The sequence below is a fragment of the Ranitomeya variabilis genome, chromosome 6 (genome assembly GCF_051348905.1).
Source record: "Ranitomeya variabilis isolate aRanVar5 chromosome 6, aRanVar5.hap1, whole genome shotgun sequence".
NCBI lineage: Eukaryota > Metazoa > Chordata > Amphibia > Anura > Dendrobatidae > Ranitomeya > Ranitomeya variabilis.
Genome location: NC_135237.1, coordinates 582,499,194 through 582,522,530, shown reverse-complemented (window position 1 = coordinate 582,522,530; position 23,337 = coordinate 582,499,194). Strand labels below are relative to the sequence as shown.

The 23,337-nt window shown below is 42.1% G+C and overlaps 1 protein-coding gene across 1 annotated transcript in view; it reads right to left on the bottom strand.

Moving 5' to 3' along the window:
* Positions 1–22,741, bottom strand: part of SLC39A4 (solute carrier family 39 member 4) — a 250,353-nt gene extending 227,612 nt beyond the window's left edge. Inside the window, exon 1 of the mRNA XM_077271597.1 lies at positions 22,425–22,741. Within this exon, the coding sequence (XP_077127712.1) occupies positions 22,425–22,619 (195 nt within the window). The 5' untranslated portion in view covers positions 22,620–22,741. The remainder of the gene's footprint in view (positions 1–22,424) is intronic.
* Between the last annotated feature and the right edge of the window lie 596 nt (positions 22,742–23,337).

The following is a 23,337-nucleotide window of genomic DNA, read 5'->3' as shown; positions in this document are numbered from 1 at the left end:
ATCTGCCCAAGACTCATACAAATAATGAATCTGGCCAAGACTCATCCAAATAATGAATCTGCCCAAGACTCACCCAAATAATGAATCTGCCCAAGACTCACCCAAATAATGAATCTGCCCAAGACTCATCCAAATAATGAATCTGCCCAAGACTCACCCAAATAATGAATCTGCTCAGGACTCATCCAAATAATGAATCTGCCCAAGACTCATCCAAATAATGAATCTGCCCAAGACTCATCCAAATAATGAATCTGCCCAAGACTCATCCAAATAATGAATCTGCCCAAGACTCATCCAAATAATGAATCTGCTCAGGACTCATCCAAATAATGAATCTGCCCAAGAATCACCCAAATAATGAATCTGCTCAGGACTCATCCAAATAATGAATCTGCCCAAGACTCATCCAAAAAATGAATCTGCCCGAGACTCATCCAAATAATGAATCTGCCCAAGACTCATCCAAATAATGAATCTGCCCAAGACTCACCCAAATAATGAATCTGCTCAAGACTCATCCAAATAATGAATCTGCCCAAGACTCATCCAAATAATGAATCTGCCCAAGACTCACCCAAATAATGAATCTGCCCAAAACTCACCCAAATAATGAATCTGCTCAAGACTCATCCAAATAAGGAATCTGCCCAAGACTCATCCAAATAATGAATCTGCCCAAGACTCAGCCAAATAATGAATCTGCCCAAGACTCACCCAAATAATGAATCTGCCCAAGACTCACCCAAATAATGAATCTGCCCAAGACTCACCCAAATAATGAATCTGCCCAAGACTCACCCAAATAATGAATCTGCCCAAGACTCACCCAAATAATGAATCTGCTCAGGACTCATCCAAATAATGAATCTGCCCAAGACTCACCCAAATAATGAATCTGCCCAAGACTCATCCAATTAATGAATCTGCCCAAGACTCACCCAAATAATGAATCTGCTCAGGACTCATCCAAATAATGAATCTGCCCAAGACTCACCCAAATAATGAATCTGCCCAAGACTCATCCAAATAATGAATCTGCCCAAGACTCACCCAAATAATGAATCTGCTCAGGACTCATCCAAATAATGAATCTGCCCAAGACTCACCCAAATAATGAATCTGCTCAAGACTCATCCAAATAATATATCTACCCAAGACTCAGCCAAAAAATTAATCTGCCCAAGACTCATACAAATAATGAATCTGGCCAAGACTCATCCAAATAATGAATCTGCCCAAGACTCACCCAAATAATGAATCTGCCCAAGACTCACCCAAATAATGAATCTGCCCAAGACTCATCCAAATAATGAATCTGCCCAAGACTCACCCAAATAATGAATCTGCTCAGGACTCATCCAAATAATGAATCTGCCCAAGACTCATCCAAATAATGAATCTGCCCAAGACTCATCCAAATAATGAATCTGCCCAAGACTCATCCAAATAATGAATCTGCCCAAGACTCATCCAAATAATGAATCTGCTCAGGACTCATCCAAATAATGAATCTGCCCAAGAATCACCCAAATAATGAATCTGCTCAGGACTCATCCAAATAATGAATCTGCCCAAGAATCACCCAAATAATGAATCTGCTCAGGACTCATCCAAATAATGAATCTGCCCAAGACTCATCCAAATAATGAATCTGCCCAAGACTCATCCAAATAATGAATCTGCCCAAGACTCATCCAAATAATGAATCTGCCCAAGACTCACCCAAATAATGAATCTGCCCAGGACTCATCCAAATAATGAATCTGCCAAAGACTCATCCAAATAATGAATCTGCCCATGACTCAGCCAAATAATGAATCTGCCCAAGACTCACCCAAATAATGAATCTGCCCAAGACTCACCCAAATAATGAATCTGCCCAAGACTCATCCAAATAATGAATCTGCCCAGGACTCATCCAAATAATGAATCTGCCCAAGAATCACCCAAATAATGAATCTGCTCAGGACTCATCCAAATAATGAATCTGCCCAAGACTCATCCAAATAATGAATCTGCCCGAGACTCATCCAAATAATGAATCTGCCCAAGACTCATCCAAATAATGAATCTGCCCAAGACTCACCCAAATAATGAATCTGCCCAAGACTCACCCAAATAATGAATCTGCCCAAGACTCATCCAAATAATGAATCTGCCCAAGACTCACCCAAATAATGAATCTGCCCAAGACTCACCCAAATAATGAATCTGCCCAAGACTCATCCAAATAATGAATCTGCCCAAGACTCACCCAAATAATGAATCTGCTCAGGACTTATCCAAATAATGAATCTGCCCAAGACTCATCCAAATAATGAATCTGCCCAAGACTCATCCAAATAATGAATCTGCCCAAGACTCATCCAAATAATGAATCTGCCCAAGACTCATCCAAATAATGAATCTGCTCAGGACTCATCCAAATAATGAATCTGCCCAAGAATCACCCAAATAATGAATCTGCTCAGGACTCATCCAAATAATGAATCTGCCCAAGACTCATCCAAAAAATGAATCTGCCCGAGACTCATCCAAATAATGAATCTGCCCAAGACTCATCCAAATAATGAATCTGCCCAAGACTCACCCAAATAATGAATCTGCTCAAGACTCATCCAAATAATGAATCTGCCCAAGACTCATCCAAATAATGAATCTGCCCAAGACTCACCCAAATAATGAATCTGCCCAAAACTCACCCAAATAATGAATCTGCTCAAGACTCATCCAAATAAGGAATCTGCCCAAGACTCATCCAAATAATGAATCTGCCCAAGACTCAGCCAAATAATGAATCTGCCCAAGACTCACCCAAATAATGAATCTGCCCAAGACTCACCCAAATAATGAATCTGCCCAAGACTCACCCAAATAATGAATCTGCCCAAGACTCACCCAAATAATGAATCTGCCCAAGACTCACCCAAATAATGAATCTGCTCAGGACTCATCCAAATAATGAATCTGCCCAAGACTCACCCAAATAATGAATCTGCCCAAGACTCATCCAATTAATGAATCTGCCCAAGACTCACCCAAATAATGAATCTGCTCAGGACTCATCCAAATAATGAATCTGCCCAAGACTCACCCAAATAATGAATCTGCCCAAGACTCATCCAAATAATGAATCTGCCCAAGACTCACCCAAATAATGAATCTGCTCAGGACTCATCCAAATAATGAATCTGCCCAAGACTCACCCAAATAATGAATCTGCTCAAGACTCATCCAAATAATATATCTACCCAAGACTCAGCCAAAAAATTAATCTGCCCAAGACTCATACAAATAATGAATCTGGCCAAGACTCATCCAAATAATGACTCTGCCCAAGACTCACCCAAATAATGAATCTGCCCAAGACTCACCCAAATAATGAATCTGCCCAAGACTCATCCAAATAATGAATCTGCCCAAGACTCACCCAAATAATGAATCTGCTCAGGACTCATCCAAATAATGAATCTGCCCAAGACTCATCCAAATAATGAATCTGCCCAAGACTCATCCAAATAATGAATCTGCCCAAGACTCATCCAAATAATGAATCTGCCCAAGACTCATCCAAATAATGAATCTGCTCAGGACTCATCCAAATAATGAATCTGCCCAAGAATCACCCAAATAATGAATCTGCTCAGGACTCATCCAAATAATGAATCTGCCCAAGAATCACCCAAATAATGAATCTGCTCAGGACTCATCCAAATAATGAATCTGCCCAAGACTCATCCAAATAATGAATCTGCCCAAGACTCATCCAAATAATGAATCTGCCCAAGACTCATCCAAATAATGAATCTGCCCAAGACTCACCCAAATAATGAATCTGCCAAAGACTCATCCAAATAATGAATCTGCCCATGACTCAGCCAAATAATGAATCTGCCCAAGACTCACCCAAATAATGAATCTGCCCAAGACTCACCCAAATAATGAATCTGCCCAAGACTCATCCAAATAATGAATCTGCCCAGGACTCATCCAAATAATGAATCTGCCCAAGAATCACCCAAATAATGAATCTGCTCAGGACTCATCCAAATAATGAATCTGCCCAAGACTCATCCAAATAATGAATCTGCCCGAGACTCATCCAAATAATGAATCTGCCCAAGACTCATCCAAATAATGAATCTGCCCAAGACTCACCCAAATAATGAATCTGCCCAAGACTCACCCAAATAATGAATCTGCTCAAGACTCATCCAAATAATGAATCTGCCCAAGACTCACCCAAATAATGAATCTGCCCAAGACTCACCCAAATAATGAATCTGCCCAAGACTCATCCAAATAATGAATCTGCCCAAGACTCACCCAAATAATGAATCTGCTCAGGACTTATCCAAATAATGAATCTGCCCAAGACTCATCCAAATAATGAATCTGCCCAAGACTCATCCAAATAATGAATCTGCCCAAGACTCATCCAAATAATTAATCTGCCCAAGACTCATCCAAATAATGAATCTGCTCAGGACTCATCCAAATAATGAATCTGCCCAAGAATCACCCAAATAATGAATCTGCCCAAGACTCATCCAAATAATGAATCTGCCCAAGACTCACCCAAATAATGAATCTGCCCAAGACTCATCCAAATAATGAATCTGCCCAAGAATCACCCAAATAATGAATCTGCCCAAGACTCATCCAAATAATGAATCTGCCCAAGACTCACCCAAATAATGAATCTGCCCAAGACTCACCCAAATAATGAATCTGCCCAAGACTCATCCAAATAATGAATCTGCCCAAGACTCACCCAAATAATGAATCTGCCCAAGACTCACCCAAATAATGAATCTGCCCAAGACTCATCCAAATAATGAATCTGCCCAAGACTCACCCAAATAATGAATCTGCTCAGGACTCATCCAAATAATGAATCTGCCCAAGACTCATCCAAATAATGAATCTGCCCAAGACTCATCCAAATAATGAATCTGCCCAAGACTCATCCAAATAATGAATCTGCCCAAGACTCATCCAAATAATGAATCTGCTCAGGACTCATCCAAATAATGAATCTGCCCAAGAATCACCCAAATAATGAATCTGCTCAGGACTCATCCAAATAATGAATCTGCCCAAGACTCATCCAAAAAATGAATCTGCCCGAGACTCATCCAAATAATGAATCTGCCCAAGACTCATCCAAATAATGAATCTGCCCAAGACTCACCCAAATAATGAATCTGCTCAAGACTCATCCAAATAATGAATCTGCCCAAGACTCATCCAAATAATGAATCTGCCCAAGACTCACCCAAATAATGAATCTGCCCAAAACTCACCCAAATAATGAATCTGCTCAAGACTCATCCAAATAAGGAATCTGCCCAAGACTCATCCAAATAATGAATCTGCCCAAGACTCAGCCAAATAATGAATCTGCCCAAGACTCACCCAAATAATGAATCTGCCCAAGACTCACCCAAATAATGAATCTGCCCAAGACTCACCCAAATAATGAATCTGCTCAGGACTCATCCAAATAATGAATCTGCCCAAGACTCACCCAAATAATGAATCTGCCCAAGACTCATCCAAATAATGAATCTGCCCAAGACTCACCCAAATAATGAATCTGCTCAGGACTCATCCAAATAATGAATCTGCCCAAGACTCACCCAAATAATGAATCTGCCCAAGACTCATCCAAATAATGAATCTGCCCAAGACTCACCCAAATAATGAATCTGCTCAGGACTCATCCAAATAATGAATCTGCCCAAGACTCACCCAAATAATGAATCTGCTCAAGACTCATCCAAATAATGAATCTACCCAAGACTCAGCCAAAAAATTAATCTGCCCAAGACTCATACAAATAATGAATCTGGCCAAGACTCATCCAAATAATGAATCTGCCCAAGACTCACCCAAATAATGAATCTGCCCAAGACTCACCCAAATAATGAATCTGCCCAAGACTCATCCAAATAATGAATCTGCCCAAGACTCACCCAAATAATGAATCTGCTCAGGACTCATCCAAATAATGAATCTGCCCAAGACTCATCCAAATAATGAATCTGCCCAAGACTCATCCAAATAATGAATCTGCCCAAGACTCATCCAAATAATGAATCTGCCCAAGACTCATCCAAATAATGAATCTGCTCAGGACTCATCCAAATAATGAATCTGCCCAAGAATCACCCAAATAATGAATCTGCTCAGGACTCATCCAAATAATGAATCTGCCCAAGAATCACCCAAATAATGAATCTGCCCAAGACTCATCCAAATAATGAATCTGCCCAAGACTCATCCAAATAATGAATCTGCCCAAGACTCACCCAAATAATGAATCTGCCCAAGACTCATCCAAATAATGAATCTGCCCAAGACTCACCCAAATAATGAATCTGCCAAAGACTCATCCAAATAATGAATCTGCCCATGACTCAGCCAAATAATGAATCTGCCCAAGACTCATCCAAATAATGAATCTGCCCAAGACTCACCCAAATAATGAATCTGCCCAAGACTCACCCAAATAATGAATCTGCCCAAGACTCATCCAAATAATGAATCTGCCCAGGACTCATCCAAATAATGAATCTGCCCAAGAATCACCCAAATAATGAATCTGCTCAGGACTCATCCAAATAATGAATCTGCCCAAGACTCATCCAAATAATGAATCTGCCCGAGACTCAGCCAAATAATGAATCTGCCCAAGACTCACCCAAATAATGAATCTGCCCAAGACTCATCCAAATAATGAATCTGCCCAAGACTCACCCAAATAATGAATCTGCCCAAGACTCACCCAAATAATGAATCTGCCCAAGACTCATCCAAATAATGAATCTGCCCAAGACTCACCCAAATAATGAATCTGCTCAGGACTTATCCAAATAATGAATCTGCCCAAGACTCATCCAAATAATGAATCTGCCCAAGACTCATCCAAATAATGAATCTGCCCAAGACTCATCCAAATAATTAATCTGCCCAAGACTCATCCAAATAATGAATCTGCTCAGGACTCATCCAAATAATGAATCTGCCCAAGACTCAGCCAAAAAATTAATCTGCCCAAGACTCATACAAATAATTAATCTGCCCAAGACTCATCCAAATAATGAATCTGCTCAGGACTCATCCAAATAATGAATCTGCCCAAGACTCATCCAAATAATGAATCTGCCCAAGACTCACCCAAATAATGAATCTGCCCAAGACTCACCCAAATAATGAATCTGCCCAAGACTCATCCAAATAATGAATCTGCCCAAGACTCACCCAAATAATGAATCTGCTCAGGACTCATCCAAATAATGAATCTGCCCAAGACTCATCCAAATAATGAATCTGCCCAAGACTCAGCCAAATAATGAATCTGCCCAAGACTCATCCAAATAATGAATCTGCCCAAGACTCATCCAAATAATGAATCTGCTCAGGACTCATCCAAATAATGAATCTGCCCAAGAATCACCCAAATAATGAATCTGCTCAGGACTCATCCAAATAATGAATCTGCCCAAGAATCACCCAAATAATGAATCTGCTCAGGACTCATCCAAATAATGAACCTGCCCAAGACTCATCCAAATAATGAATCTGCCCAAGACTCATCCAAATAATGAATCTGCCCAAGACTCAGCCAAATAATGAATCTGCCCAAGACTCACCAAAATAATGAATCTGCCCAGGACTCATCCAAATAATGAATCTGCCCAAGAATCACCCAAATAATGAATCTGCTCAGGACTCATCCAAATAATGAATCTGCCCAAGACTCATCCAAATAATGAATCTGCCCGAGACTCATCCAAATAATGAATCTGCCCAAGACTCATCCAAATAATGAATCTGCCCAAGACTCACCCAAATAATGAATCTACCCAAGACTCACCCAAATAATGAATCTGCCCAAGACTCATCCAAATAATGAATCTGCCCAAGACTCATCCAAATAATGAATCTGCCCAAGACTCACCCAAATAATGAATCTGCCCAAGACTCACCCAAATAATGAATCTGCCCAAGACTCATCCAAATAATGAATCTGCCCAAGACTCACCCAAATAATGAATCTGCTCAGGACTCATCCAAATAATGAATCTGCCCAAGACTCATCCAAATAATGAATCTGCCCAAGACTCATCCAAATAATGAATCTGCCCAAGACTCATCCAAATAATGAATCTGCCCAAGACTCACCCAAATAATGAATCTGCCCAAGACTCACCCAAATAATGAATCTGCCCAAGACTCATCCAAATAATGAATCTGCCCAAGACTCACCCAAATAATGAATCTGCTCAGGACTCATCCAAATAATGAATCTGCCCAAGACTCATCCAAATAATGAATCTGCCCAAGACTCATCCAAATAATGAATCTGCCCAAGACTCATCCAAATAATGAATCTGCGCAAGACTCATCCAAATAATGAATCTGCCCAAGAATCACCCAAATAATGAATCTGCCCAAGACTCATCCAAATAATGAATCTGCCCAAGAATCACCCAAATAATGAATCTGCCCAAGACTCATCCAAATAATGAATCTGCCCAAGACTCACCCAAATAATGAATCTGCTCAGGACTCATCCAAATAATGAATCTGCCCAAGACTCACCCAAATAATGAATCTGCCCAAGACTCATCCAAATAATGAATCTGCCCAAGACTCACCCAAATAATGAATCTGCTCAGGACTCATCCAAATAATGAATCTGCCCAAGACTCACCCAAATAATGAATCTGCTCAAGACTCATCCAAATAATGAATCTACCCAAGACTCAGCCAAAAAATTAATCTGCCCAAGACTCATCCAAATAATGAATCTGCCCAAGACTCATCCAAATAATGAATCTGCCCAAGACTCATCCAAATAATTAATCTGCCCAAGACTCATCCAAATAATGAATCTGCTCAGGACTCATCCAAATAATGAATCTGCCCAAGACTCAGCCAAAAAATTAATCTGCCCAAGACTCATACAAATAATGAATCTGGCCAAGACTCATCCAAATAATGAATCTGCCCAAGACTCACCCAAATAATGAATCTGCCCAAGACTCACCCAAATAATGAATCTGCCCAAGACTCATCCAAATAATGAATCTGCCCAAGACTCACCCAAATAATGAATCTGCTCAGGACTCATCCAAATAATGAATCTGCCCAAGACTCATCCAAATAATGAATCTGCCCAAGACTCATCCAAATAATGAATCTGCCCAAGACTCATCCAAATAATGAATCTGCCCAAGACTCATCCAAATAATGAATCTGCTCAGGACTCATCCAAATAATGAATCTGCCCAAGAATCACCCAAATAATGAATCTGCTCAGGACTCATCCAAATAATGAATCTGCCCAAGAATCACCCAAATAATGAATCTGCTCAGGACTCATCCAAATAATGAATCTGCCCAAGACTCATCCAAATAATGAATCTGCCCAAGACTCATCCAAATAATGAATCTGCCCAAGACTCAGCCAAATAATGAATCTGCCCAAGACTCACCCAAATAATGAATCTGCCCAGGACTCATCCAAATAATGAATCTGCCCAAGACTCACCCAAATAATGAATCTGCCCAAGACTCATCCAAATAATGAATCTGCCCAAGACTCATCCAAATAATGAATCTGCCCAAGACTCACCCAAATAATGAATCTGCCCAAGACTCACCCAAATAATGAATCTGCCCAAGACTCACCCAAATAATGAATCTGCCCAAGACTCACCCAAATAATGAATCTGCCCAAGACTCATCCAAATAATGAATCTGCCCAAGACTCATCCAAATAATGAATCTGCCCAAGACTCACCCAAATAATGAATCTGCCCAAGACTCACCCAAATAATGAATCTGCCCAAGACTCATCCAAATAATGAATCTGCCCAAGACTCACCCAAATAATGAATCTGCTCAGGACTCATCCAAATAATGAATCTGCCCAAGACTCATCCAAATAATGAATCTGCCCAAGACTCATCCAAATAATGAATCTGCCCAAGACTCATCCAAATAATGAATCTGCGCAGGACTCATCCAAATAATGAATCTGCCCAAGAATCACCCAAATAATGAATCTGCCCAAGACTCATCCAAATAATGAATCTGCCCAAGAATCACCCAAATAATGAATCTGCCCAAGACTCATCCAAATAATGAATCTGCCCAAGACTCACCCAAATAATGAATCTGCTCAGGACTCATCCAAATAATGAATCTGCCCAAGACTCACCCAAATAATGAATCTGCCCAAGACTCATCCAAATAATGAATCTGCCCAAGACTCACCCAAATAATGAATCTGCTCAGGACTCATCCAAATAATGAATCTGCCCGAGACTCACCCAAATAATGAATCTGCTCAAGACTCATCCAAATAATGAATCTACCCAAGACTCAGCCAAAAAATTAATCTGCCCAAGACTCATACAAATAATGAATCTGGCCAAGACTCATCCAAATAATGAATCTGCCCAAGACTCACCCAAATAATGAATCTGCCCAAGACTCACCCAAATAATGAATCTGCCCAAGACTCATCCAAATAATGAATCTGCCCAAGACTCACCCAAATAATGAATCTGCTCAGGACTCATCCAAATAATGAATCTGCCCAAGACTCATCCAAATAATGAATCTGCCCAAGACTCATCCAAATAATGAATCTGCCCAAGACTCATCCAAATAATGAATCTGCCCAAGACTCATCCAAATAATGAATCTGCTCAGGACTCATCCAAATAATGAATCTGCTCAGGACTCATCCAAATAATGAATCTGCCCAAGACTCATCCAAAAAATGAATCTGCCCGAGACTCATCCAAATAATGAATCTGCCCAAGACTCATCCAAATAATGAATCTGCCCAAGACTCACCCAAATAATGAATCTACCCAAGACTCACCCAAATAATGAATCTGCTCAAGACTCATCCAAATAATGAATCTGCCCAAGACTCATCCAAATAATGAATCTGCCCAAGACTCACCCAAATAATGAATCTGCCCAAAACTCACCCAAATAATGAATCTGCTCAAGACTCATCCAAATAAGGAATCTGCCCAAGACTCATCCAAATAATGAATCTGCCCAAGACTCAGCCAAATAATGAATTTGCCCAAGACTCACCCAAATAATGAATCTGCCCAAGACTCACCAAAATAATGAATCTGCCCAAGACTCACCCAAATAATGAATCTGCCCAAGACTCACCCAAATAATGAATCTGCCCAAGACTCACCCAAATAATGAATCTGCCCAAGACTCACCCAAATAATGAATCTGCTCAGGACTCATCCAAATAATGAATCTGCCCAAGACTCACCCAAATAATGAATCTGCTCAGGACTCATCCAAATAATGAATCTGCCCAAGAATCACCCAAATAATGAATCTGCTCAGGACTCATCCAAATAATGAATCTGCCCAAGACTCATCCAAATAATGAATCTGCCCAAGACTCATCCAAATAATGAATCTGCCCAAGACTCACCCAAATAATGAATCTGCCCAAGACTTATCCAAATAGTGAATCTGCCCAAGACTCATCCAAATAATGAATCTGCCCAAGACTCATCCAAATAATGAATCTGCCCAAGACTCAGCCAAATAATGAATTTGCCCAAGACTCACCCAAATAATGAATCTGCCCAAGACTCACCAAAATAATGAATCTGCCCAAGACTCACCCAAATAATGAATCTGCCCAAGACTCACCCAAATAATGAATCTGCCCAAGACTCACCCAAATAATGAATCTGCCCAAGACTCACCCAAATAATGAATCTGCTCAGGACTCATCCAAATAATGAATCTGCCCAAGACTCACCCAAATAATGAATCTGCTCAGGACTCATCCAAATAATGAATCTGCCCAAGAATCACCCAAATAATGAATCTGCTCAGGACTCATCCAAATAATGAATCTGCCCAAGACTCATCCAAATAATGAATCTGCCCAAGACTCATCCAAATAATGAATCTGCCCAAGACTCACCCAAATAATGAATCTGCCCAAGACTTATCCAAATAGTGAATCTGCCCAAGACTCATCCAAATAATGAATCTGCCCAAGACTCATCCAAATAATGAATCTGCCCAAGACTCATCCAAATAATGAATCTGCCCAAGACTCATCGAAATAATGAATCTGCCCAAGTCTCATCCAAATAATGAATCTGCCCAAGACTCGTCCAAATAATGAATCTGCCCAAGACTCACCCAAATAATGAATCTGCTCAGGACTCATCCAAATAATGAATCTGCCCAAGACTCACCCAAATAATGAATCTGCCCAAGACTCATCCAAATAATGAATCTGCCCAAGACTCACCCAAATAATGAATCTGCTCAGGACTCATCCAAATAATGAATCTGCCCAGGACTCACCCAAATAATGAATCTGGCCAAGTCTCATCCAAATAATGAATCTGCCCAAGACTCACCCAAATAATGAATCTGCTCAAGACTCATCCAAATAATGAATCTACCCAAGACTCAGCCAAAAAATTAATCTGCCCAAGACTCATACAAATAATGAATCTGGCCAAGACTCACCCAAATAATGAATCTGCCCAAGACTCACCCAAATAATGAATCTGCTCAAGACTCATCCAAATAATGAATCTACCCAAGACTCAGCCAAAAAATTAATCTGCCCAAGACTCATACAAATAATGAATCTGGCCAAGACTCACCCAAATAATGAATCTGCCCAAGACTCACCCAAATAATGAATCTGCTCAGGACTCATCCAAATAATGAATCTGCCCAAGACTCATCCAAATAATGAATCTGCCCAAGACTCATCCAAATAATGAATCTGCCCAAGACTCATCCAAATAATGAATCTGCGCAGGACTCATCCAAATAATGAATCTGCCCAAGAATCACCCAAATAATGAATCTGCCCAAGACTCATCCAAATAATGAATCTGCCCAAGAATCACCCAAATAATGAATCTGCCCAAGACTCATCCAAATAATGAATCTGCCCAAGACTCACCCAAATAATGAATCTGCTCAGGACTCATCCAAATAATGAATCTGCCCAAGACTCACCCAAATAATGAATCTGCCCAAGACTCATCCAAATAATGAATCTGCCCAAGACTCACCCAAATAATGAATCTGCTCAGGACTCATCCAAATAATGAATCTGCCCGAGACTCACCCAAATAATGAATCTGCTCAAGACTCATCCAAATAATGAATCTACCCAAGACTCAGCCAAAAAATTAATCTGCCCAAGACTCATACAAATAATGAATCTGGCCAAGACTCATCCAAATAATGAATCTGCCCAAGACTCACCCAAATAATGAATCTGCCCAAGACTCACCCAAATAATGAATCTGCCCAAGACTCATCCAAATAATGAATCTGCCCAAGACTCACCCAAATAATGAATCTGCTCAGGACTCATCCAAATAATGAATCTGCCCAAGACTCATCCAAATAATGAATCTGCCCAAGACTCATCCAAATAATGAATCTGCCCAAGACTCATCCAAATAATGAATCTGCCCAAGACTCATCCAAATAATGAATCTGCTCAGGACTCATCCAAATAATGAATCTGCCCAAGAATCACCCAAATAATGAATCTGCTCAGGACTCATCCAAATAATGAATCTGCCCAAGACTCATCCAAAAAATGAATCTGCCCAAGACTCATCCAAATAATGAATCTGCCCGAGACTCATCCAAATAATGAATCTGCCCAAGACTCATCCAAATAATGAATCTGCCCAAGACTCACCCAAATAATGAATCTACCCAAGACTCACCCAAATAATGAATCTGCTCAAGACTCATCCAAATAATGAATCTGCCCAAGACTCATCCAAATAATGAATCTGCCCAAGACTCACCCAAATAATGAATCTGCCCAAAACTCACCCAAATAATGAATCTGCTCAAGACTCATCCAAATAAGGAATCTGCCCAAGACTCATCCAAATAATGAATCTGCCCAAGACTCAGCCAAATAATGAATTTGCCCAAGACTCACCCAAATAATGAATCTGCCCAAGACTCACCAAAATAATGAATCTGCCCAAGACTCACCCAAATAATGAATCTGCCCAAGACTCACCCAAATAATGAATCTGCCCAAGACTCACCCAAATAATGAATCTGCCCAAGACTCACCCAAATAATGAATCTGCTCAGGACTCATCCAAATAATGAATCTGCCCAAGACTCACCCAAATAATGAATCTGCTCAAGACTCATCCAAATAATGAATCTGCGCAGGACTCATCCAAATAATGAATCTGCCCAAGAATCACCCAAATAATGAATCTGCCCAAGACTCATCCAAATAATGAATCTGCCCAAGAATCACCCAAATAATGAATCTGCCCAAGACTCATCCAAATAATGAATCTGCCCAAGACTCACCCAAATAATGAATCTGCTCAGGACTCATCCAAATAATGAATCTGCCCAAGACTCACCCAAATAATGAATCTGCCCAAGACTCATCCAAATAATGAATCTGCCCAAGACTCACCCAAATAATGAATCTGCTCAGGACTCATCCAAATAATGAATCTGCCCGAGACTCACCCAAATAATGAATCTGCTCAAGACTCATCCAAATAATGAATCTACCCAAGACTCAGCCAAAAAATTAATCTGCCCAAGACTCATACAAATAATGAATCTGGCCAAGACTCATCCAAATAATGAATCTGCCCAAGACTCACCCAAATAATGAATCTGCCCAAGACTCACCCAAATAATGAATCTGCCCAAGACTCATCCAAATAATGAATCTGCCCAAGACTCACCCAAATAATGAATCTGCTCAGGACTCATCCAAATAATGAATCTGCCCAAGACTCATCCAAATAATGAATCTGCCCAAGACTCATCCAAATAATGAATCTGCCCAAGACTCATCCAAATAATGAATCTGCCCAAGACTCATCCAAATAATGAATCTGCTCAGGACTCATCCAAATAATGAATCTGCCCAAGAATCACCCAAATAATGAATCTGCTCAGGACTCATCCAAATAATGAATCTGCCCAAGACTCATCCAAAAAATGAATCTGCCCAAGACTCATCCAAATAATGAATCTGCCCGAGACTCATCCAAATAATGAATCTGCCCAAGACTCATCCAAATAATGAATCTGCCCAAGACTCACCCAAATAATGAATCTACCCAAGACTCACCCAAATAATGAATCTGCTCAAGACTCATCCAAATAATGAATCTGCCCAAGACTCATCCAAATAATGAATCTGCCCAAGACTCACCCAAATAATGAATCTGCCCAAAACTCACCCAAATAATGAATCTGCTCAAGACTCATCCAAATAAGGAATCTGCCCAAGACTCATCCAAATAATGAATCTGCCCAAGACTCAGCCAAATAATGAATTTGCCCAAGACTCACCCAAATAATGAATCTGCCCAAGACTCACCCAAATAATGAATCTGCCCAAGACTCACCCAAATAATGAATCTGCCCAAGACTCACCCAAATAATGAATCTGCCCAAGACTCACCCAAATAATGAATCTGCCCAAGACTCACCCAAATAATGAATCTGCTCAGGACTCATCCAAATAATGAATCTGCCCAAGACTCAGCCAAATAATGAATCTGCTCAGGACTCATCCAAATAATGAATCTGCCCAAGACTCATCCAAATAATGAATCTGCCCAAGACTCACCCAAATAATGAATCTGCTCAGGACTCATCCAAATAATGAATCTGCCCAAGAATCACCCAAATAATGAATCTGCTCAGGACTCATCCAAATAATGAATCTGCCCAAGACTCATCCAAATAATGAATCTGCCCAAGACTCATCCAAATAATGAATCTGCCCAAGACTCACCCAAATAATGAATCTGCCCAAGACTCACCCAAATAATGAATCTGCCCAAGACTCACCCAAATAATGAATCTGCTCAGGACTCATCCAAATAATGAATCTGCCCAAGACTCACCCAAATAATGAATCTGCTCAGGACTCATCCAAATAATGAATCTGCCCAAGACTCACCCAAATAATGAATCTGCTCAGGACTCATCCAAATAATGAATCTGCCCAAGAATCACCCAAATAATGAATCTGCTCAGGACTCATCCAAATAATGAATCTGCCCAAGACTCATCCAAATAATGAATCTGCCCAAGACTCATCCAAATAATGAATCTGCCCAAGACTCACCCAAATAATGAATCTGCCCAAGACTTATCCAAATAGTGAATCTGCCCAAGACTCATCCAAATAATGAATCTGCCCAAGACTCATCCAAATAATGAATCTGCCCAAGACTCAGCCAAATAATGAATTTGCCCAAGACTCACCCAAATAATGAATCTGCCCAAGACTCACCAAAATAATGAATCTGCCCAAGACTCACCCAAATAATGAATCTGCCCAAGACTCACCCAAATAATGAATCTGCCCAAGACTCACCCAAATAATGAATCTGCCCAAGACTCACCCAAATAATGAATCTGCTCAGGACTCATCCAAATAATGAATCTGCCCAAGACTCACCCAAATAATGAATCTGCTCAGGACTCATCCAAATAATGAATCTGCCCAAGAATCACCCAAATAATGAATCTGCTCAGGACTCATCCAAATAATGAATCTGCCCAAGACTCATCCAAATAATGAATCTGCCCAAGACTCATCCAAATAATGAATCTGCCCAAGACTCACCCAAATAATGAATCTGCCCAAGACTTATCCAAATAGTGAATCTGCCCAAGACTCATCCAAATAATGAATCTGCCCAAGACTCATCCAAATAATGAATCTGCCCAAGACTCATCCAAATAATGAATCTGCCCAAGACTCATCGAAATAATGAATCTGCCCAAGTCTCATCCAAATAATGAATCTGCCCAAGACTCGTCCAAATAATGAATCTGCCCAAGACTCACCCAAATAATGAATCTGCTCAGGACTCATCCAAATAATGAATCTGCCCAAGACTCACCCAAATAATGAATCTGCCCAAGACTCATCCAAATAATGAATCTGCCCAAGACTCACCCAAATAATGAATCTGCTCAGGACTCATCCAAATAATGAATCTGCCCAGGACTCACCCAAATAATGAATCTGGCCAAGTCTCATCCAAATAATGAATCTGCCCAAGACTCACCCAAATAATGAATCTGCTCAAGACTCATCCAAATAATGAATCTACCCAAGACTCAGCCAAAAAATTAATCTGCCCAAGACTCATCCAAATAATGAATCTGGCCAAGACTCACCCAAATAATGAATCTGCCCAAGACTCACCTATATATATATATATATATATATATATATATATATATATATATATACATAGATAGATAGATAGATAGATAGATATGATAGATATATAATAAATAAATAGATAATAGTTAGATGATAGATAATAGATTATTAATAATAATAATAATAATAATAATAATAATAATAGATAGATGATAGGTGATCTATTTCACGTGTTTATTTCTGTTAATGTTGATGATTATGGCTTACAGCCAATGAAAACCCAAAAGTAATTATCTCAGTAAATTAGAATAATTAACAACAAACACCGGCGAAAGCTTCCTAAGCGTTTATAAAGGTCCTTAGTCTGTTTCAGTAGCTCCACAATCATGGAGAAGACTGCTGACTAACAGATGTCCAGAAGGCATCACGGACACACTCCACAAGGAGGGGAAGCCACAACATGTCATTGATAAAGAAGCCGGCTGTTCACACAGTGCTGCCTCCAAGAACATTAATGGAAAGTGGAGTGGAAGGAAAATGTGTGGTAGAAAAAGGTGCACAAGCAACTGGGATAACCGCTGCCTTGAAAGGATTGTTAAGAAAAGGCCATTCAGTAATGTAGGGGAGATTCACCAGGAGCGGACTGCTGCTGGAGCCATTGCTTCACCACACTCACACACACACGTCTCCAGGACATGGGCTACAAGTGTCACATTCCTTGTGTCAGCCACTCATGACCAATAGACAATGCCAGAAGCGTCTTACCTGGGCCAAGGAGGAAAAGAACCGGACTGTTGTCAGTGGTCCAAGGGCCCAGAGTCTGGAGGAAGAGTGGAGAGGCCACAATCCAAGCTGCTGGAGGTCTGGTGTGAAGTCTCCAGAATCAGTGATGGTTTGGGGAGCCATGTCATCTGCTGGTGTATGTCCACTGTGCTTTATCAAGACCAAAGTCAGAGCAGCCGTCTACCAGGACATTGTAGAGCATTTCATGCTTCTCTCTGCCAACAAGCTTTTTGGAGATGGAAATGTCATTCTCCAGCAGGACTTTGCCCCTGTCCACACTGCCAAAAGTACCAATACCTGGTGTAAAAACAACAGTATCACTGGGCTTGATTGGCAGCAAACTCGCCTAACCTTAACCCCATAGAGAATCTATGGAGTATTGTCAAGAGGAAGATGAGACACCAGACCCAACAATGCAGACGAGCTGAAGGCTGCTATCAAAGCAACCTGGGCTTCCATAACCCCTCAGCAGCACCACAGGCTGATCGCCTCCATGCCACGCCGCATTGATGCAGTAATTGATGCTAAAGGAGCCCCGACCAAGTATTGTGTGCATTTACTGAACATACATTTCAGTTGGCCAATATTTAGGATTTTACAATCATTTTTCAAGCTGATGTTATAAAGTATTCTAATTTACTGAGATAATGACTTTTCGGTTTTCATTTGCTGTAAGCCATAATCATCAACATTAACAGAAATAAACATGTGAAATAGATCACTCTGTGTGTAATGGCTCTATAGAATACATGAGATTCACTTCTTGTATTGAAGAACTGAAATAAATTCACTTTTCAAAGAGATTCTAATTTAGTGAGAAGCTCCTGTATTTTGCATATGATTAATTATGCAGATTATTGTCATTGTTGCTCTTTTGCTTGTCAGTGTAATGTCCATCATCATTCTGTGATCCTTCTCCTATATTCATTCCGTTGTTGAACTCTCATTATATAATAGACCTATGGATTGGACTCTCAACAATAGTCATCCTGTACCGGAACCCTCATCCTATAACCGCCCAGTTGTGGGACCCTCATCCTATAATTGCCCAGTTGTGGGACTCTCATCCAATAATTGCCCAGTTGTGGGACCCTCATCCTATAATCGCCCAGTTGTGGGACCCTCATCCAATAATTGCCCAGTTGTGGGACCCTCAATCTATAATCACCCAGTTGTGGGACCCTTAACCTATAATCACCCAGTTGTGGGACCCTCATCCTATAATCGTCCAGTTGTGGGACCCTCATCCTATAATCACCCAGTTGTGGGACCCTCATCCTATAATCGCCCAGTTGTGGGACCCTCATCCTATAATCGCCCAGTTGTGGGACCCTCATCCTATAATCGCCCAGTTGTGGGACCCTCATCCTATAATCGTCCAGTTGTGGGACTCTCATCCTATAATCGTCCAGTTGTGAGACCCTCACTCTATAATCGCCCAGTTGTGGGACCCTCAATCTATAATCACCCAGTTGTGGGACCCTCATCCTATAATCGTCCAGTTGTGGGACCCTCAGCCTATAATCGCTCAATTGTGGGACCCTCATCCTATAATCGCCCAGTTGTGGGACCCTCATTCTTTAATCACCCAGCTGTGGGACCCTCAGCCTATAATCGCTCAATTGTGGGACCCTCATCCTAAAATTGCCTAGTATTGGACCCTCATCCTATAATCGCCCAGTTGTGGGACCCTCATCCAATAATTGCCCAGTTGTGGGACCCTCAATCTATAATCACCCAGTTGTGGGACCCTTAACCTATAATCACCCAGTTGTGGGACCCTCATCCTATAATCGTCCAGTTGTGGGACCCTCATCCTATAATCGCCCAGTTGTGGGACCCTCATCCTATAATCGCCCAGTTGTGGGACCCTCATCCTATAATCGCCCAGTTGTGGGACCCTCATCCTATAATCGCCCAGTTGTGGGACCCTCATCCTATAATCGTCCAGTTGTGAGACCCTCACTCTATAATCGCCCAGTTGTGGGACCCTCAATCTATAATCACCCAGTTATGGGACCCTCATCCTATAATCGCCCAGTTGTCTGGCCCTCATCCTATAATCGTCCAGTTGTGGGACCCTCAGCCTATAATCGCTCAATTGTGGGACCCTCATCCTATAATCGCCCAGTTGTGGGACCCTCATTCTTTAATCACCCAGCTGTGGGACCCTCAGCCTATAATCGCTCAATTGTGGGACCCTCATCCTAAAATTGCCTAGTTTTGGACCCTCATCCTATAATCGCCCAGTTATGGGACCCTCATCCTATAATCGTCCAGTTGTGGAACCACATGCTATAATTGTCCAGTTGTGGGACCCTCATCCTATAATCGCCCAGTTGTGGGACCCTCATCCAATAATCGTCCACTTGTGGGACCCTCATCCTATAATCGCCCAGTTGTGGGACCCTCATCCTATAATCGCCCAGTTGTGGGACTCTCATCTTATAAACGTCCAGTTGTGTTACCTTCATCCTATAATCGTCCAGTTGTGGGACCCTCATCTTATAATCGTCCAGTTGTGGAACCCCATGCTGTAATCGCCCAGTTATGGGACCCTCATCCTATAATTGCCCAGTTTCTGGACCCTCATCTTATAATCGTCCAGTTGTGTTACCGACATCCTATAATCGTCCAGCTGTAGGACCCTCATCCTATAATTGCCCAGTTGTGGAAACCAATGCTATAATCGTCCAGTTGTGGGACCCTCAGTCTACAATCACCCAGTTGTGGGACACTCATCCTATAATCGTCCAGTTGTGGGACCCTCATCCTATAATTTCCCAGTTGTGGGACCCTCATCCTATAATCGCCCGGTTGTGGGACCCTCATCCTATAATCTTCCATTTGTGGAACCCTCATCCTATAATCGCCCAGTTGTGGGACCCTCATCCTATAATCGCCCAGTTGTGGGACCCTCATCCTATAATCGTCCAGTTGTGAGACCCTCACTCTATAATCGCCCAGTTGTGGGACCCTCAATCTATAATCACCCAGTTATGGGACCCTCATCCTATAATCGCCCAGTTGTCTGGCCCTCATCCTATAATCGTCCAGTTGTGGGACCCTCAGCCTATAATCGCTCAATTGTGGGACCCTCATCCTATAATCGCCCAGTTGTGGGACCCTCATTCTTTAATCACCCAGCTGTGGGACCCTCAGCCTATAATCGCTCAATTGTGGGACCCTCATCCTATAATTGCCTAGTTTTGGGACCCTCATCCTTTAATCATCCAGTTGTGGGACCCTCATCCTATAATTGCCCAGTTGTGGGACCCTCATCCTATAATTTCCCAGTTGTGGGACCCTCATCCTATAATCGCCTAGTATTGGGACCATCATCCTATAATCGCCTGGTTGTGGGACCCTCATCCTATAATTGCCCTTTTGTGGAACCCTCATCCTATAATCGCCCAGTTGTGGGACCCTCATCCTATAATCGCCCACTTGTGAGACCCTCATCCTATAATCACCCAGTTGAGGGACCTTCATCCTATACTTGTCCAGTTGTGGGAACCCATGCTATAATCGTCCAGTTGTGGGACCCTCATGCTATAATTGTTCAGTTGTGGGACCCTCATCCTATAATCGCCCAGTTATGGGACCCTCATCCTATAATCGCCCAGTTGTGAGACCCTCATTCTGTAATCGCCTAGTTGTGGGACCCTCATCCTATCATCGCCCAGTTGTGGGACCCTCATCCTATAATTGCCCAGTTGTGGGACCATCATCATATAATTGCCCAGTTGTGGGACCCTCATCCTGTAATCGCCCAGTTGTGGGACCCTCATCCTATAATCGTCCAGTTGTGGGACCCTCATCATATAATTGCCCAGTTGTGGGACCCTCATCCTGTAATCGCCCAGTTGTGGGACCCTCATCCTATAATCGCCCGGTTGTGGGACCCTCATCCTATAATCGCCCAGTTGTGGGATCCTCATCCTATAATCGCCCATTTGTGGGACCCTCATCCAATAATTGCCCAGTTGTGAGACCCTCATCCTATAATTGCCAAGTTGTGGGACCTTCATCCTATAATTGCCAAGTTGTGGGACCTTCATCCAATAATTGCACAGTTGTGGGACCTTCATCCAATAATTGCACAGTTGTGGGACCCTGATCCTATAATTGCCCAGTTGTGAGACCCTCATCCTATAATTGCCCAGTTGTGGGACCCTCATCCAATAATTGCCCAGTTGTGGGACCCTCATCCTATAATCGCCCAGTTGTGGGACCCTCATCCTACAATCGCCCAGTTGTGGGATCTTGTATTGGTGATGTCTCCTCTGACTCCCACTGTCTAGTGCCCTTTGCCCAGTGCGGCCGGTGATTGCCGCTCTGAGGTTTTGCACTCGTCCCTCTCACTATCTCGCTCCCCACTTCTTACCTTTTCACACGACACGTTTCCACAGTGCACACGGTCTTCCAGACGCTTTATAAGATCCGCCACGGAGGAGTAGTTGAGAGCAGACTGTCCTGGTGACAGAAGGTTCAGGACTCTCTGGAATGGTGTCTCCTGCGTGGTGGAGAAGGGACACAGGAGTAGCAGAGCGAGGCACGGCCATAGTGAAGACAAGGACATGACTGATTCTATGAGGACAGAGGATCACCACCGTGTCCTGCTGACAAAGTGACAGCCAAAAGCCTCGACTGCTCCTCTCCATGTTCCTGACCTGTACGGTGATTGGACAGAGTGCCAAGAGCAGATTCTCGTTATCACCCCCCCTTCTCTGCTCACCTGAGTCTCTTCTCCTCCCTTGTCAGGATGCCCTGCATTCACAGAAGGAGTTTTTCTAGTATTGTGGAATAATTAACTCTTAATTCAACATGGAAAGCAGCCAGGATCTGACATCTCGGCCAGTATCTGACACCAGGGCCAGAATCCGACACCGCCACCAGGATCCGACATCTCAGCCAGTATCCAACACCTCAGCCAGTATCTGACACCACGGTCAGAATCCGACAACTCTGCCAGGATCTGACACCTCAGCCAGGATTCGAGGATCTGACACCTCAGCCAGGGTCCCACATCTCTGTCAGAATCCGACACCATAGCCAGAATGCGACATCTCGGCCATGATCTGACAACTCGGCCAGAGTCCAAAACCTCGGCCAGCTTGAGGTGCAGAATTGGGTGTGTTTGGTGCCTCCCAGGCTGGGCACATTTTACATATTCTGGCTCCGCACGCGCCTCAATTTGCCGGGGCCAAACTGATATAGAGGATATGTAAATTTTATGCCACTTGTGTGTTTATTGCCCACGTTGTCTGTCACAGGGACACGTTATGTACTGGTGCCCT